Below are 14,363 nucleotides of genomic sequence, written 5' to 3' on the forward strand. Positions count from 1 at the left end.
ATAAATGTTAAAAATGCATACAGCTGGGGCGCCCTGGTAGCTCACCTGGTAGAGCTTCCAGGGCTTACTGCAGCTGCCGGGGTATCGAATGTGACTCGTGGTCCTTTGCTGCAATCATCCTCTCTCTCTCCCCCTTTCACAACTATCACTGTCTCTCTCAAATAAAGGCAAAAAAAGAAAATCTAAAAAAAGAAAATGCATACAGCTCCACACTCCAACCCCTTGCCTTTAACACAATCCTTGTTGCTGCAAGAGAAGCTCCAAAAGATGTAGGTAAACACCTCCACAACCTCCTGGATTACTGACTACCTGACAAACAGACAACAGTTTGCGCGACTGAGGAGATGTGTGTCTGAGCGGGTGATTAGCAGCACAGGAGCACCACAGGGGACTGTACTCTCACCTTTCCTCTTCACACTGTATACCTCAGACTTCCAGCACAACTCTGAGTCCTGTCACCTGCAGAAACTCTCAGATGACTCTGCAGTTGTGGGTCAGGTGTGGAGAGGAGACTGAGTACAGGAAACTTGTGGTCTGCTTTGTGGAGTGGTGCAGAAACAACCACCTCCTCTTATGATGTGGCCAAGACCAAAGAGATGGTGGTGGACTTCAGGAGGACCAGGACTAATCTGATTTCCATCCTGGGGGAAAAGGTGGAGGTGGTGTAGAGCTACAGATACCTTGGTGTTCACCTTGACAATAGACTGGATAATAGTAACACTGAGGCTATCTACAAGAAGGGACAGAGCAGACTCTCCCATTTGTAGGGAAACTTCAGAATGGCATTGTTCAGGTCAACTAATGTGAAAAGTTTTCTGGATACACTGTTAAACAACGAGGCAGCTCTACTGGGATTATACCCTCAAAAACATTATGGGCAAGATCAGCCAAAAATGACATGAAAATTAGATTGATTTTTTGTGAAGATGCATTCCTTCCATTCTTTTGGAATTATTCTCTTTGCTACCAGTCATCAGGGTCTGCTGTACAGTGTGTGGTAATGCAAGAGAAGCTTCGGAGCAACCAAACAAGGCAATTAGTACATCAGGTTCAATGTGCTTATCACAACTTTTACAACACCAATTAAATTTCCTGCAAAAAAGGGATAATCTTAGAACAAAACCAGAAAGTATGACCAGGAGGACCTTTTGAGGAATTACATCAGTCACATCTATCTGATACATTAGGATACATTTTGTTCATCCTTACTTTGGAATAATGTAGTCTATGCATGACTTTAAACTGAATCAGCTGCAGCCTGGAGTTAATTAAACTTAAATGGATCATCTCCATACCCTCACTCCAAACTTCCTCAGTCAACTCCACACCAAGATCTGCCTCCCAAGCTGATTTGATATGGTTTGAGTTACGACAGTCATATTAGAAAACAGCAACACAAGTTTCGAGACAAGATGTTTAGAACCAGGATGTTGTCTCATCAAAGCATAAAAAGAATGTTTCTTGCATGGGTTTTCAAACATTTTAAAATTATTTTTAACTAAATGTCTGACTCGTAAATAACGAAAAAAGTGGGCTTGCGGAAGGGAGAAAGTTATTTTCAGCTCCATATAATGTTGAAAGTTATTACTCTTGTACAAGTCTGGAAAGGTTATCAGACCTTTATCCTTTCAGTGAGTAAAGGCTTGATCAGATTGAGATGGTATAAAATTAAGATTAAACAAATAGGAGAATGTAAAGAAAACTCCGGAGCTTGAAGCACCCTTTTAATTGGTTTTAGAATCTTAATTGAGTTGTGCAGGACAAAACTGTCTTCCACCAGATGCAATGCATAGTCATTTGTGGAAAACAATAGAGTTGACAGAGAACTGTTTCTCGCTGCATGGGACTCTAATTGCAGCCACTTGGGTGTAGCAGAGAGCTCAGATATATGAGGGAATTGATATTGCCAATAAATCAAGGCTCTGGCATTGGCTGCCCAATGGTAATATTGGAACACTGGAAGGGATAAACCCGCTATTTTCTTAGATTTTTGTAAATGAGTCTCCAGATAAATGGCATTATTATTGAATCAACTTTTCTAAAGAATGACAATGAAAGCTGAATCGGAATGTTTTGAAACAAATACATAAACCTGGGGTGTGACACCATTTTAATTGCATTTAAAAGCCATATAGGAGAAAGTGGCAAAGACCTCCAAAAATCAATATCTTTCTTAAGCTTGTCTATCTGTATACAGAAGTTGTTCTTAAATAAGAGCTTAGGATCTACAGGAACAGACACGTCCAGGTAAGAGAAATGGTCTTTGGCAATTTCAAAGGGTAAGGATTCGAGAACATAGGATTCACATTTTTCGTAAGGGGAATGAATGCACTTTTTCTCCAATTAATTGAATACCCACATATACCACCAAAACAGTGTGTAAGCCAACGGATCCGAATCATCCCCTTTCTTAAGTAATAGACAAACATTAGTCTCATAGAAAGATTGTGGAAATATCTTATTGACAAGATCAGTCTGAATAGCAAGGGGGGCGATGAAACTGGCGAATGACTTCTGCACGGAACCCAGCTGGGCCTGCGGCCTTACCACTCGGAAGTGATTTTATTGCCTCTTTGATTTCTCCAACAGTAAAATGGAAATCTAGAACAACCTTAGCAGATTCACTTAGTTTGGGTAATTCAGCAGAATTGAATAATTTCTCTTTATCATCATCAGATGCATTACAGTTAGATGAATATCATTTTGCATAGAGGTCTATAAAGTAGTTATTTATATCTTTAGGATTAGTTAACATTTTCCCACAGGAAGACTTCATTTTTAAAACGGACCTACTTGCCTGTGTGCCCCGCAGCTGCCTGGCCAGTTAATTGCCGGTTCGTCATTCAATTCAAATTGTTTTTGTCTCATCTTAAAGGTCACCTATTATGCAAAATGCACTTTTCCATGTCTTTTAAACATCAATATCTGTCCCCAGTGTGTCTACAGGCCACCATAGTATCATAAAAGACCATCCTCTCTGTTTTTCTCCTGCTCCATCTGTCCGAAAATGGGTCTGAAAAAACACTGAGCAGCACTTCGTTACTTCGGTGACGTCGGTGACGAATTTCATGCCATATAAGGGTTTCCTTTTAGAACAAGGAGAACCTCCAGCTAGCTGACCCCGCCCACAGAGTGGCTCTCTCGCTTCCGCACTTGTAACAATGAGCAAAGTCTGCTCCTACTTCTGTTAGTCTACAAGAACCAGCAGAAAAGTCTTCATGTACTCCCATCATCTAAATATAAAAATATAACATGTTCTTTCACAAAGGCTTTATGTAATTACACTGTTTAAACAGGTGATTTGAAACATTAATTTGATGTCATGCATGTAGAAGAGTACAGGTAGTCTATGGATTTGGCAGGAACAGATTTAGTTATTAGCAAATTAATTAATAATAATAATAGAATTATTAGTATTAATACAAATTATCAATAAACAATAATAAACGGGGCACCACCCTGGAATCAGGGACCAATAACCAAAACGTTAATAAAGTCTCATTAAATATACTAAACTATCAATTTGGAACGTTGATTAGTAATTAAATTAATAACTATAACCAAAATAGATAGTAAAGGTTGAAGGATATCGAAGTTCTTGACATAGCAGAGGTTGGCATTATTCACTCTTGTACAACATTAAACAGACCAGCATGTATACATACTTCCACAAACATTTATTTACAAGATAATGAAGGTTTAAAACACAATATTAATCTAACTAAATAACTAAACTAAACAAACCAAACAAAGTGTGTGAGCATGTGTGTGTGTGTGTGTGTGTGTGTGTGTGTGTGAGAGAGAGAGAGAGAGAGAGGGAGAGAGACAAGATGGCTAGCTACTTGTCTGCATGGCCTACATACAAAATGGCGAGCACTGTAAAGCTACAAAGATGGCGGGATCAAAGATGGCCGCCAACATGTTACCACATGGCCTCTTTGTTCTTCTGAGCACATGTGCTCAGGAAGGACAGAGAGGGGGTGATGTAGGGGTTAAGATTATCTGAAGCTGTATGTTTCTGTTTAACTAATTCACAGTTTCTGTATGTGATCGTAATGTGTGTTAGATATGCAGTGGGTTAGAAAAGATGGTTAGTTTGCATGCAAGACCTTGTCTATATGAAGCATAAACTAAACACATCAGATGTGGCGAAGCCAGCTACCCAAATATCGTAGCTACAAATAATATCACAACAGTCAAACTCAATGAATAACATTAAACATATCAATACAGTTACATTCTAGAAATCAAAGTTGAACAGTCTTGCTCAGCCATGTGCAATTAATAAGGTAAGCTCAGTACGTTACCAATCCATGGAAGAAAGGGTTGGTAATTCCATGTGTTGAGGTTGTGGTTCCATGTCAAAGATGTTGTCTTTGCTGTGCTCAAATCCAGTGCAGATTGGAGGAAGCTGGTCGCTCCAATACTTTCTTCCCAGCAGCTTAATAGCTTGGTGCTAACTTCCTTGCGGTTGTTGATTGAAGTTAGTAGGTAAAAATGCAGGCTCTCGCGTCTTCTGCTTTAGAAGATCCTTGTGTTCCTATGGCTGTTTCCTAACAGGCCATAGATCAGAGCAGAGCTGGGGAGATCAGCAGCTCACCTCTGCAGGTCAGCAAAGGTGAGGAGAAGGTGAAGAAAAAAAAGAAAGAGGAGGAACAAAGAGATTCCTCTGGTTTTGTCCTGGGTGAATTTCACACCTATGTGTGAATGCTACAGTAGCCAGTGGCTACTGAGCTGAGTCCATGGGTCAAGGATCATGTTACTGAGTTCATGTGGTCACTTGCCACCAGTCACATTGGTGGGTCCCAACAGTAGTAAATAGTGACTGTAAGCAACACAACACATTTCTGTTTCACAGTCAAACTTTATTTGAGTAGACAGATGACAATATTAATTATACACAGCATTTTTAATTCCACCGTCAGTTATGTTGACATGGTACACGATAAAGTCTTTCAGCTCCAGTGAGTGTAACGTTTACCGGTCTGTAGTCATGGTAACAGAGACAGCTCCTACAGTAAATAATATACCATTACTCTGATTACTTTACTACGTTTATCAAGTGACTTTTACCAGAAATAATGAACTGACTACTGTTTCACATCTTCTATTCTCCACCCTGATGTTTGCTGTGTTTACACACCGTCACATGTAGCTACATGCTAACATGTTAGCTCTGTAATGTAGCTACATGCCAAAATGTTAGCTCTGTATCTCCATGTAAATAGAACTATCTGCTCACAGCTATCTATTTCTCCACTGGGATGATTCTGTCGGTCATTTCTCACAGATGGATCTGTAAAGACAAACGTAAAACAGAGTGTATGTTTACGGTTTACAGAGTTTATGCAGAACGTAAATACTGAGCTAACTAACAGAGCTATAAATAGCATAGTTACCTGAGAAAAACCATCAGGAAAACCTGGAATCTTGGCCGCAGATGTTGTTCATTTCTCGACGATTTCCGATCAGATTCCTCCGGTAACATGCGCTGGGTGAAGTTTCTGGTTTATGAACTTTTAAGTAGTTTATATGTGAAACTCTTCCTGCTCTCTCTCTCTCTCTCTAGCTCAGGGCGAGCTGGAGGGGAGGGGGAGAAAGTGACGCTGTGTTGAGGGCGTTTGATTGACAGCGGACAGCAGGAAACGCTGACCAATCAGAGCAGAGTGGGAGGAGACAGGCTCTGAATCAGAATTTTTCAGACAGAGGCTGAATGAGGCTTCATGCAGGCAGACCGAGGCAGACAGTATGAGAAGAATAAAGTTTTTTTTTAACATTACAGCATGTAAACATGTTCTAGTACAACATTAAAATACATCTCCGAACCTGGAAATAAGCATAATATGAGACCTTTAAGTATTTGCTTATCAACCTGATCACTCAAAATAATGTTATATTCGTTCTTCAATTTCATGATACCATATAAATCTTTTGTGGACAGAGATGAAGTGTATGCCTTCTCAGCTTCAGAAAGCTGTACCTCTATTTCGGAGAGGCGTTTACGTCTTTTCTTCCTCTTAGAAGCTTCATAGGCAATGCTTTTGTCTCTTACCACAGCTTTAAAAGATTCCCACAAAATAGAATCAGAAACAGCACTGTTATCATTATATGATAAAAAATCATCCATGGCTGCTTTCATGTAATCATTAAAATTACAGTTTTGTAATAATAAAGGATTAAAGCGCCAGGAATAAAAAGCTTTAGGTAAGGACCAATTAAAGGACATGGTAAGAGGACTGTGATCAGAAATTAAGATTCCCTGGTATTTTGTTTGCATTACATTTGAGATCAACTAAGAATCGATAATAAAATAATCAACGCGAGTGTACGTTCATTCAAAACAAAGAAAGTTCTTAGATTTAAAGGAGACATGTGAAATAGGTGCCATTTTAAGTGCTACCCACTTCTTTCTACAGCATTGTCTCTACCATTTTCAGTAGGAAGGCTTCCAAGAAGTGAAAGAAGTCATGAAAAACTCCCGTCTTGTCGCTGGTTGGCTCCATCTTGAGCACTGCCTTTGTACTTTCTGTTTCACCCATCTGTGGCTGGACCTTGAACTCCAGGGGCTCCTTGAGCTCCAGCACTTTTTCAATGATACGCGCTGTGACCTGGGACTCCAGCTCCATGCAGAAATTATCTATTTAAAGGCGTTCCGGCAGAGAGGGGAAGGTCTCTGTTTGCTAATGTTGGGGCTTTGTGGAAGAGGGGAAGGAATATGGGGCATATAGTTAAGAAACTACAAGAAGGAATAAAACAAGTGTAAAGATAGGGACAGAATGGGGTTTTAAATTTTCGGTGGAAAAAACTAAAGTCATGTTCTTCACAAACAAGAAAGTAAAGGAAGGAATGAATCTGAGTCTATATGGAAGTAAGTTAGAGAGAGTAAAATGTTTTCGGTTGTATGGGATTATGGGTGTGTTGTGTATGGGTCAGCAGCAAAGTCTGTACTGTCAGACCTGGATGTGATTCAAGCTCGGGCGCTGAGGATGTGCCTAGGAGCAGTGAAATCTGCAGTGTGTGCTCTTCAAGTTGAGGCAGGAGAGATGCCACTGTGGATCCGTAGGAAGCAGCTGATGGCCAATTATTGGTTAAATCTGAGGGGACACAGTGAGTGTCATCCAACTAAGAGGGTCTTGGAGGCTTGTTGGGAGAGGGGGAAGGGGAAGAAAATAAGTTTTGGATGGATAGGGGAGGGCATAGCAGAAAAAATGAAAAGGCACAGGATTGAATTCGGCCCAATTGTGTTGTGGCCTGAGAGACCGTATTGGATGCTGCAAAATGTTAATGTAGACATGGAAATACTGAATATTAAACACAGAAATAAGACAGCAGATCTAGTCCATGAGTATTACATCCACAGGTATAGGAAGTACAGTGATCATGTACAGATCTTTACAGATGGATCAAAGAATCCACAGACAGAGGCAACAGGGGCAGCAGTGATGATACCCAGTCACCAGATGGGGTTTAATAAAAGAACATCAGAGTACTTTTGTGTGTATGCGGTTGAACTAAATTAGTTGCAATTCTGTTAGTATTGGAGTGGACGGAAGATATAAGAGAAAGTAAAATAATCATCTGTCGTGATTCAGTTTCATCACTATCAAGCATTAAATTAGGAACATCCAAATACCAACAAGACATAGTGTATGAAATATTGTTCATAAACTCAAGAATAACTAGACAGGGGAAGGACGTAGTATTCATGTTGGTACCAGCACACTCAGGGATACCAGGAAACGGAAAGGTAGACAATTAGCAAAGGAGGCGACCATGAAAGAGCAGGTCGAAAGAAACATAAAACTGTCAAAATCTGAGGGAAAAAGCATCGTCTGGAGGGAGGTCAACAAACAGTGGCAGCAGCACTAGGACAGAGAGACCAAAGCAGCGTCGGCGTTAGGGGCGGGCCTTGGGGGTCCAGGCCCGTCCAAAAAGATCACTGTGCCCCCTCAGCTGAATTCTCTCCTGACAAAAAACTAAACTGAAAAAACAGCTAGACTATAAGTAAAATGAAGTCATTCAGTTTGGTAATGGAAAGCCTTAACACTGCAATGCAAAATAAAGCACAAAACAGTGATAGTTTTGCATTTAGGAAACAACTAGGACATGTCCTTGGGCTTGATTACATTGTTTTCTATTGGAGTGTCCTAACTGGCTGCGAACAACATGGCGCTGCACAGCGCGGCGCAACGTTTTGTCTGAACTTCTATTGGATACACGGTTCCTATTTTTTCCTGTCACTCATATTGAGAGGAACGGCTGATTAGTTTAGATAAAATGAGCCGAGAAAACCGGGTCAGTTGTCCTGGATGTAAATGAAAATATTAACTTGATTACTGACACTTTCAGCACAGGCATTGACGCTCGCAATTATATGCGTAGCGTTCACTAGTGAAACTTTATTACGATCTACCTGTCAAAAAATATAACAGTCACCTCACTAATTGTTCATATAAAATGAACACACAGCACACAACTATGGAAACTCTGGGAAATATGAACCGTCACGACAATATTTCAGTAAGAAGCCTCGTTTTGATCCGCTCCGTTTGCGTGTTTGTTTTTTTTAGTTTTTTTTTTAATCTAGCTCAATAGAAAAAATTGAGAGAAAGTGGACCTACAAACCTGGTGCATTAAAGCACAATTAGGACCAAGAGAGTAAAAAGCATCCTGTGCTCCTCTCACATCTTACTTTTTTCTACCTGTTTGGATTATTCTGTTCAGTATGGAATAAAACAATGGACTAATGTTACACTACAGCAGGCTGAGCAGGGACAACAACTGGTGAGTGAAACATTCACATTTAGTCTTTATTAACTTAAATTATAGTTATGAAGAAATCAGTCAGACTGTTATATTAATGTGTTGTTTAACTCCCTGTTTACTGGATCTCGGCACCCGTGTGTTCACATTTTGACCCTGGCACTAGCAAGACGCAGAGGAGTTATCTGTAGCCTACAGTACCTCCTCATTTCACTACAAAAAACAAAATAAGGTGGCAGCTGGCTGGAGAAGATCACTAGATAACTACCTACTTGCTCTTGGCTATATCGTATGTTATTTCCAGTAAATATCACAAATAAAACGTGTGTTTTCTGATAAAAGTAAAAGTATGAACGTAGGAAGATAACAAGTACTACCAACCCATCTTTGAGGTGGTTACTTCTTCAGCTCCAGTCTGATCTGGAGCTCACAGCTGATATGTTCCTGGTTTGTTTACATGATGTAACAGAAGTGCAGATTTAACGTATTCAGTGGACAGAGAGCGTCAGATGCGCGATGCAGCGCGATAGTCGGACGCTCGCATCCAGTTAGGACACGGTGTTAGTTTATAACCTGTTTTTGTGGACATAACAGCATGTATATGCGTGCGTGCGCACCAGTGCGCATAAGTGGCAGTATGTATACACCTCTCTGTCAGTTTATTTCTTTCATGAAATATGATAATGTTAAAGATACACTTAATAAAGGCTATATGAGGTGAAAAAAAATGCCCCCCCTGTCAAAGCTGATTGCCCGTCCGCCCCTAACACTCTGGCGCCGACCTTGGTCCAAAGGGAGACATTTACACAAAATCCAAAATAAACTAGGAGGGGTAAGAAGTCATGGAAAAACAGAAAAGAACAGGTTATAATTAGCAGACTAAGAATTGGGCACTGCCAATTGAACAGCTCACTGCATATTATTGTAAAACAGCTTACTGGTCACTGTAGCCAGTGTCAGATCATGGAGACAGTTGAACACGTACTTACTTCATGCACAAATATGAGTTAAATAGACGGAGTATGTTAGCAGGTTTGCAGTAGGGTAGAGTAGAGTAGAGTAGAGTAGAGAAGGGTAGAGTAGAGTAGAGAAGGGTAGAGTAGAGTAGAGTAGAGTAGAGTAGAGTAGAGTAGAGTAGAGTAGAGTAGAGTAGAGTAGAGAAGGGTAGAGTAGAGTACAGTAGAGTAGAGTAGGGTAGAGTAGAGTAGAGAAGGGTAGAGTACAGTAGAGTAGAGTAGAGTAGAGTAGGGTAGAGTAGAGTAGAGTAGAGAAGGGTAGAGTACAGTAGAGTGTAGAGTAGAGTAGAGTAGAGTAGGGTTGAATAGAGTAGATTAGAGTAGAGTAGGGTAGAGTAGAGTAGGGTAGAATAGAGTAGAGAAGGGTAGAGTACAGTAGAGTAGAGTAGAGTAGAGTAGAGTAGAGAAGGGTAGAGTAGAGTAGAGTAGAGTAGAGTAGAGTAGAGTAGAGAAGGGTAGTGTAGAGTAGAGTAGAGAAGGGTAGAGTAGAGTAGAGTAGAGTAGATTAGAGTAGAGTAGAGTAGAGTAGAGTAGAGTAGAGTAGAGTAGGAGTAGAGTAGGGGTAGAGTAGAGAAGGGTAGAGTAGAGTAGAGTAGAGTACAGTAGAGTGGGGTAGAGTAGAGTAGAGTAGAGTAGAGTAGAGTAGAGTAGAGAAGGGTAGAGTAGAGAAGGGAAGGATAGAGTAGAGTAGAGTAGAGTAGAGTAGAGTAGAGAAGGGTAGAGTAGAGAAGGGAAGGATAGAGTAGAGTAGAGTAGAGTAGAGTAGAGTAGAGTAGAGAAGGGTAGAGTAGAGAAGGGAAGGATAGAGTAGAGTAGAGTAGAGTAGAGTAGAGTAGAGTAGAGAAGGGTAGAGTAGAGTAGAGAAGGGTAGAGTAGAGTAGAGGAGGGTAGAGTACAGTAGATTAGAGTAGAGTAGAGAAGGGTAGAGTACAGTAGAGTAGAGAAGAGAAGGATAGAGTAGAGTAGAGTAGAGAAGGGTAGAGTAGAGTAGAGTAGAGAAGGGTAGAGTAGAGTAGAGTAGAGTAGAGTAGAGTAGAGTAGAGAAGGGTAGAGTAGAGAAGGGAAGGATAGAGTAGAGTAGAGTAGAGTAGAGTAGAGAAGGGTAGAGTAGAGTAGAGAAGGGTAGAGTACAGTAGATTAGAGTAGAGTAGAGAAGAGTAGAGTAGAGTAGAGTAGGGTAGAGTAGAGTAGAGTAGAGAAGGGTAGAGTAGAGTAGAGTAGAGTAGAGTAGAGTAGAGTAGAGTAGAGTAGAGTAGGGTAGAGTAGAGTAGAGTAGAGTAGAGTAGAGTAGAGTAGAGTAGAGTAGAGTAGAGTAGGGGTAGAGTAGAGAAGGGTAGAGTAGAGTAGAGTAGAATAGAGAAGGGTAGAGTAGAGTAGAGTAGAGAAGGGTAGAGTAGAGTAGAGAAGGGTAGGGTAGAGTAGAGTAGAGTAGAGTAGAGAAGGGTAGAGTAGAGTAGAGTAGAGTAGAAAAGAGTAGAGTAGGGGTAGAGTAGAGAAGGGTAGAGTAGAGTAGAGTAGAGTAGAGAAGGGTAGAGTAGAGTAGAGCAGGGTAGAGTAGAGTAGTGAAGGGTAGAGTAGAGTAGAGTAGAGTAGAGTAGGGTAGAGTAGAGTAGAGAAAGGTAGAATAGAGTAGAGTAGAGTAGAGTAGAGAAGAGAAGAGTAGAGTAGAAAAGGGTAGAGTATAGAAGAGTAGAGTAGAGAAGGGTAGAGAACAGTAGAGAATGGTAGAGTAGAGAAGGGTAGAGTAGAGTAGGGGTAGAGTAGAGAAGGGTAGAGTAGAGTAGAGTAGAATAGAGAAGGGTAGAGTAGAGTAGAGTAGAGTAGAGTAGGGTAGAGTACAGTAGAGTAGAGTAGAGTAGGGTAGAGTAGAGTAGAGTAGAGTAGAGTAAAGAAGGGTAGAGTAGAGTAGAGTAGAGTAGAGTAGAGTAGAGTAGAGTAGAGTAGAGAAGGGTAGAGTAGAGTAGAGTAGAGAAGAGTAGAGTAGGGGTAGAGTAGAGAAGGGTAGAGTAGAGTAGAGTAGAGAAGGGTAGAGTAGAGTAGAGCAGGGTAGAGTAGAGTAGTGAAGGGTAGAGTAGAGTAGAGTAGAGTAGGGTAGAGTAGAGTAGAGAAAGGTAGAATAGAGTAGAGTAGAGTAGAGTAGAGAAGGGCAGAGTAGAGTAGAGAAGGGCAGAGTACAGTAGAGTAGAGAAGGATAGAGTACAGTAGAGTAGAGTAGAGTAGAGTAGAGTAGAGAAGGGTAGAGTAGAGTACAGTAGAGTAGAGTAGAGAAGGGTAGAGTAGAGTAGAGGAGGGTAGAGTAGAGTAGAGGAGGGTAGGGTAGAGTAGAGTAGAGGAGGGTAGAGTTACAGTAGATTAGAGTAGAGTAGAGAAGGGTAGAGTACAGTAGAGTAGAGAAGAGAAGGATAGAGTAGAGTAGAGTAGAGTAGAGAAGGGTAGAGTAGAGTAGAGTAGAGTAGAGTAGAGTAGAGTAGAGTAGAGTAGAGTAGAGTAGAATAGAGTAGAGAAGGGTAGAGTAGAGTAGAGTAGGGTAGAGTACAGTAGAGAAGGGTAGAGTACAGTAGAGTAGAGTAGAGAAGGGTAGAGTAGAGTAGAGTAGAGAAGGGTAGAGTAGAGTAGAGAAGAGTAGAGTAGGGGTAGAGTACAGTAGAGTAGAGTAGAGAAGGGTAGAGTAGAGTAGAGTAGAGAAGGGTAGAGTAGAGTAGAGAAGAGTAGAGTAGGGGTAGAGTAGAGTAGAGTAGAGTAGAGAAGGGTAGAGTAGAGTAGAGTAGAGTAGAGAAGGGTAGAGTAGAGTAGAGAAGGGTAGGGTAGAGTAGAGTAGAGTAGAATAGAGAAGGGTAGAGTAGAGTATAGTAGAGTAGAGAAGGGTAGAGTAGAGTAGAGAAGGGTAGAGTACAGTAGGTAGAGTAGAGTAGAGAAAGGTAGAGTAGAGTAGAGTAGAGTAAAGAAGGGTAGAGTAGAGTAGAGTAGAGTAGAGTAGAGTAGAGTAGAATAGAGTAGAGAAGAGAAGAGTAGAGTAGGGTAGAGTACAGTAGATTAGAGTAGAGTAGAGTAAAAGAAGGGTAGAGTACAGTAGAGTAGAGAAGAGAAGGATAGAGTAGAGTAGAGTAGAGAAGGGTAGAGTAGAGTAGAGAAGGGTAGAGTAGAGTAGAGAAGGGTAGAGTAGAGTACAGTAGAGTAGAGTAGAGAAGGGTAGAGTAGAGTAGAGTAGAGTAGAGAAGGGTAGAGTAGAGTAGAGTAGAGTACAGTAGAGTAGAGTAGAGAAGGGTAGAGTAGAGTAGAGAAGAGGAGGGTAGGGTAGAGTAGAGTAGAGGAGGGTAGGGTAGAGTAGAGTAGAGGAGGGTAGAGTACAGTAGATTAGAGTAGAGTAGAGAAGGGTAGAGTACAGTAGAGTAGAGAAGAGAAGGATAGAGTAGAGTAGAGTAGAGTAGAGAAGGGTAGAGTAGAGTAGAGTAGAGTAGAGTAGAGTAGAGTAGAGTAGAATAGAGTAGAGAAGGGTAGAGTAGAGTAGAGAAAGGTAGAGTAGAGTAGAGTACAGTAGAGTAGAGTAGAGAAGAGTAGAGTAGAGAAGGGTAGAGTATAGTACAGTAGAGTAGAGAAGGGTAGAGTACAGTAGAGTACGGTAGAGTAGAGTAGAGAAGGGTAGAGTAGAGTAGAGAAGGGTAGAGTAGAGTAGAGTACAGTAGAGTAGAGAAGAGAAGGATAGAGTACAGTAGAGTAGAGTAGAGTAGAGAAGGGTAGAGTAGAGTACAGTAGAGTAGAGTAGAGAAGGGTAGAGTAGAGTAGAGTAGAGTAGGGTAGAGTAGATGAGGGTAGAGTACAGTAGAGTAGAGTAGAGTAGAGAAGGGTAGAGTAGAGTAGAGTAGAGAAGAGAAGGATAGAGTAGAGTAGAGTAGAGTAGAGTAGAGAAGGGTAGAGTAGAGTAGAGTAGAGTAGGGGTAGAGTAGAGAAGGGTAGAGTAGAGTAGAGAAGAGTAGAGTAGAGTAGAGAAGGGTAGAGTAGAGTAGAGTAGAGTAGGGGTAGAGTAGATAAGGGTAGAGTAGAGTACAGTAGAGTACAGTAGAGTAGAGAAGGGTAGAGTAGAGTAGAGTAGAGTAGGGTAGGGTAGAGTAGAGTAGAGGAGGGTAGAGTACAGTAGATTAGAGTAGAGTAGAGAAGGGTAGAGTACAGTAGAGTAGAGAAGAGAAGGATAGAGTAGAGTAGAGTAGAGTAGAGTAGTGAAGGGTAGAGTAGAGTAGAGTAGAGTCGAGTAGAGTAGGGTAGAGTAGAGAAAGGTAGAGTAGAGTAGAGTAGAGAAGAGTAGAGTAGAGAAGGTAGAGTATAGTAGAGTAGAGTAGAGAAGGGTAGAGAAGGGTAGAGTAGAGTAGAGTAGGGTAGAGTACAGTAGAGAAGGGTAGAGTACAGTAGAGTACAGTAGAGAAGGTAGAGTAGAGTAGAGTAGAGAAGGGTAGAGTAGAGTAGAGTAGAGTAGGTGTAGAGCAGAGAAGGGTAGAGTAGAGTAGAGTAGATAGAGAAGGGTAGAGTAGAGTAGAGTAGAGTAGAGAAGGGTAGAGTAGAGTAGAGTAAGAGAAGGGTAGAGTACAGTAG

At 41.1% G+C, this 14,363-nt stretch overlaps 1 protein-coding gene across 1 annotated transcript in view; it reads right to left on the reverse strand.

Annotated features, from left to right (window-relative positions):
- Positions 1-6,410: 6,410 nt before the first annotated feature.
- Positions 6,411-14,363, reverse strand: part of LOC141776244 (uncharacterized) — a 14,175-nt gene continuing 6,222 nt past the window's right edge. The window contains exon 15 of the mRNA XM_074649720.1: positions 6,411-6,620. Within this exon, the coding sequence (XP_074505821.1) occupies positions 6,411-6,620 (210 nt within the window). The remainder of the gene's footprint in view (positions 6,621-14,363) is intronic.

The sequence above is a fragment of the Sebastes fasciatus genome, chromosome 11 (assembly GCF_043250625.1).
Source record: "Sebastes fasciatus isolate fSebFas1 chromosome 11, fSebFas1.pri, whole genome shotgun sequence".
Classification (NCBI taxonomy): Eukaryota; Metazoa; Chordata; class Actinopteri; order Perciformes; family Sebastidae; genus Sebastes; species Sebastes fasciatus.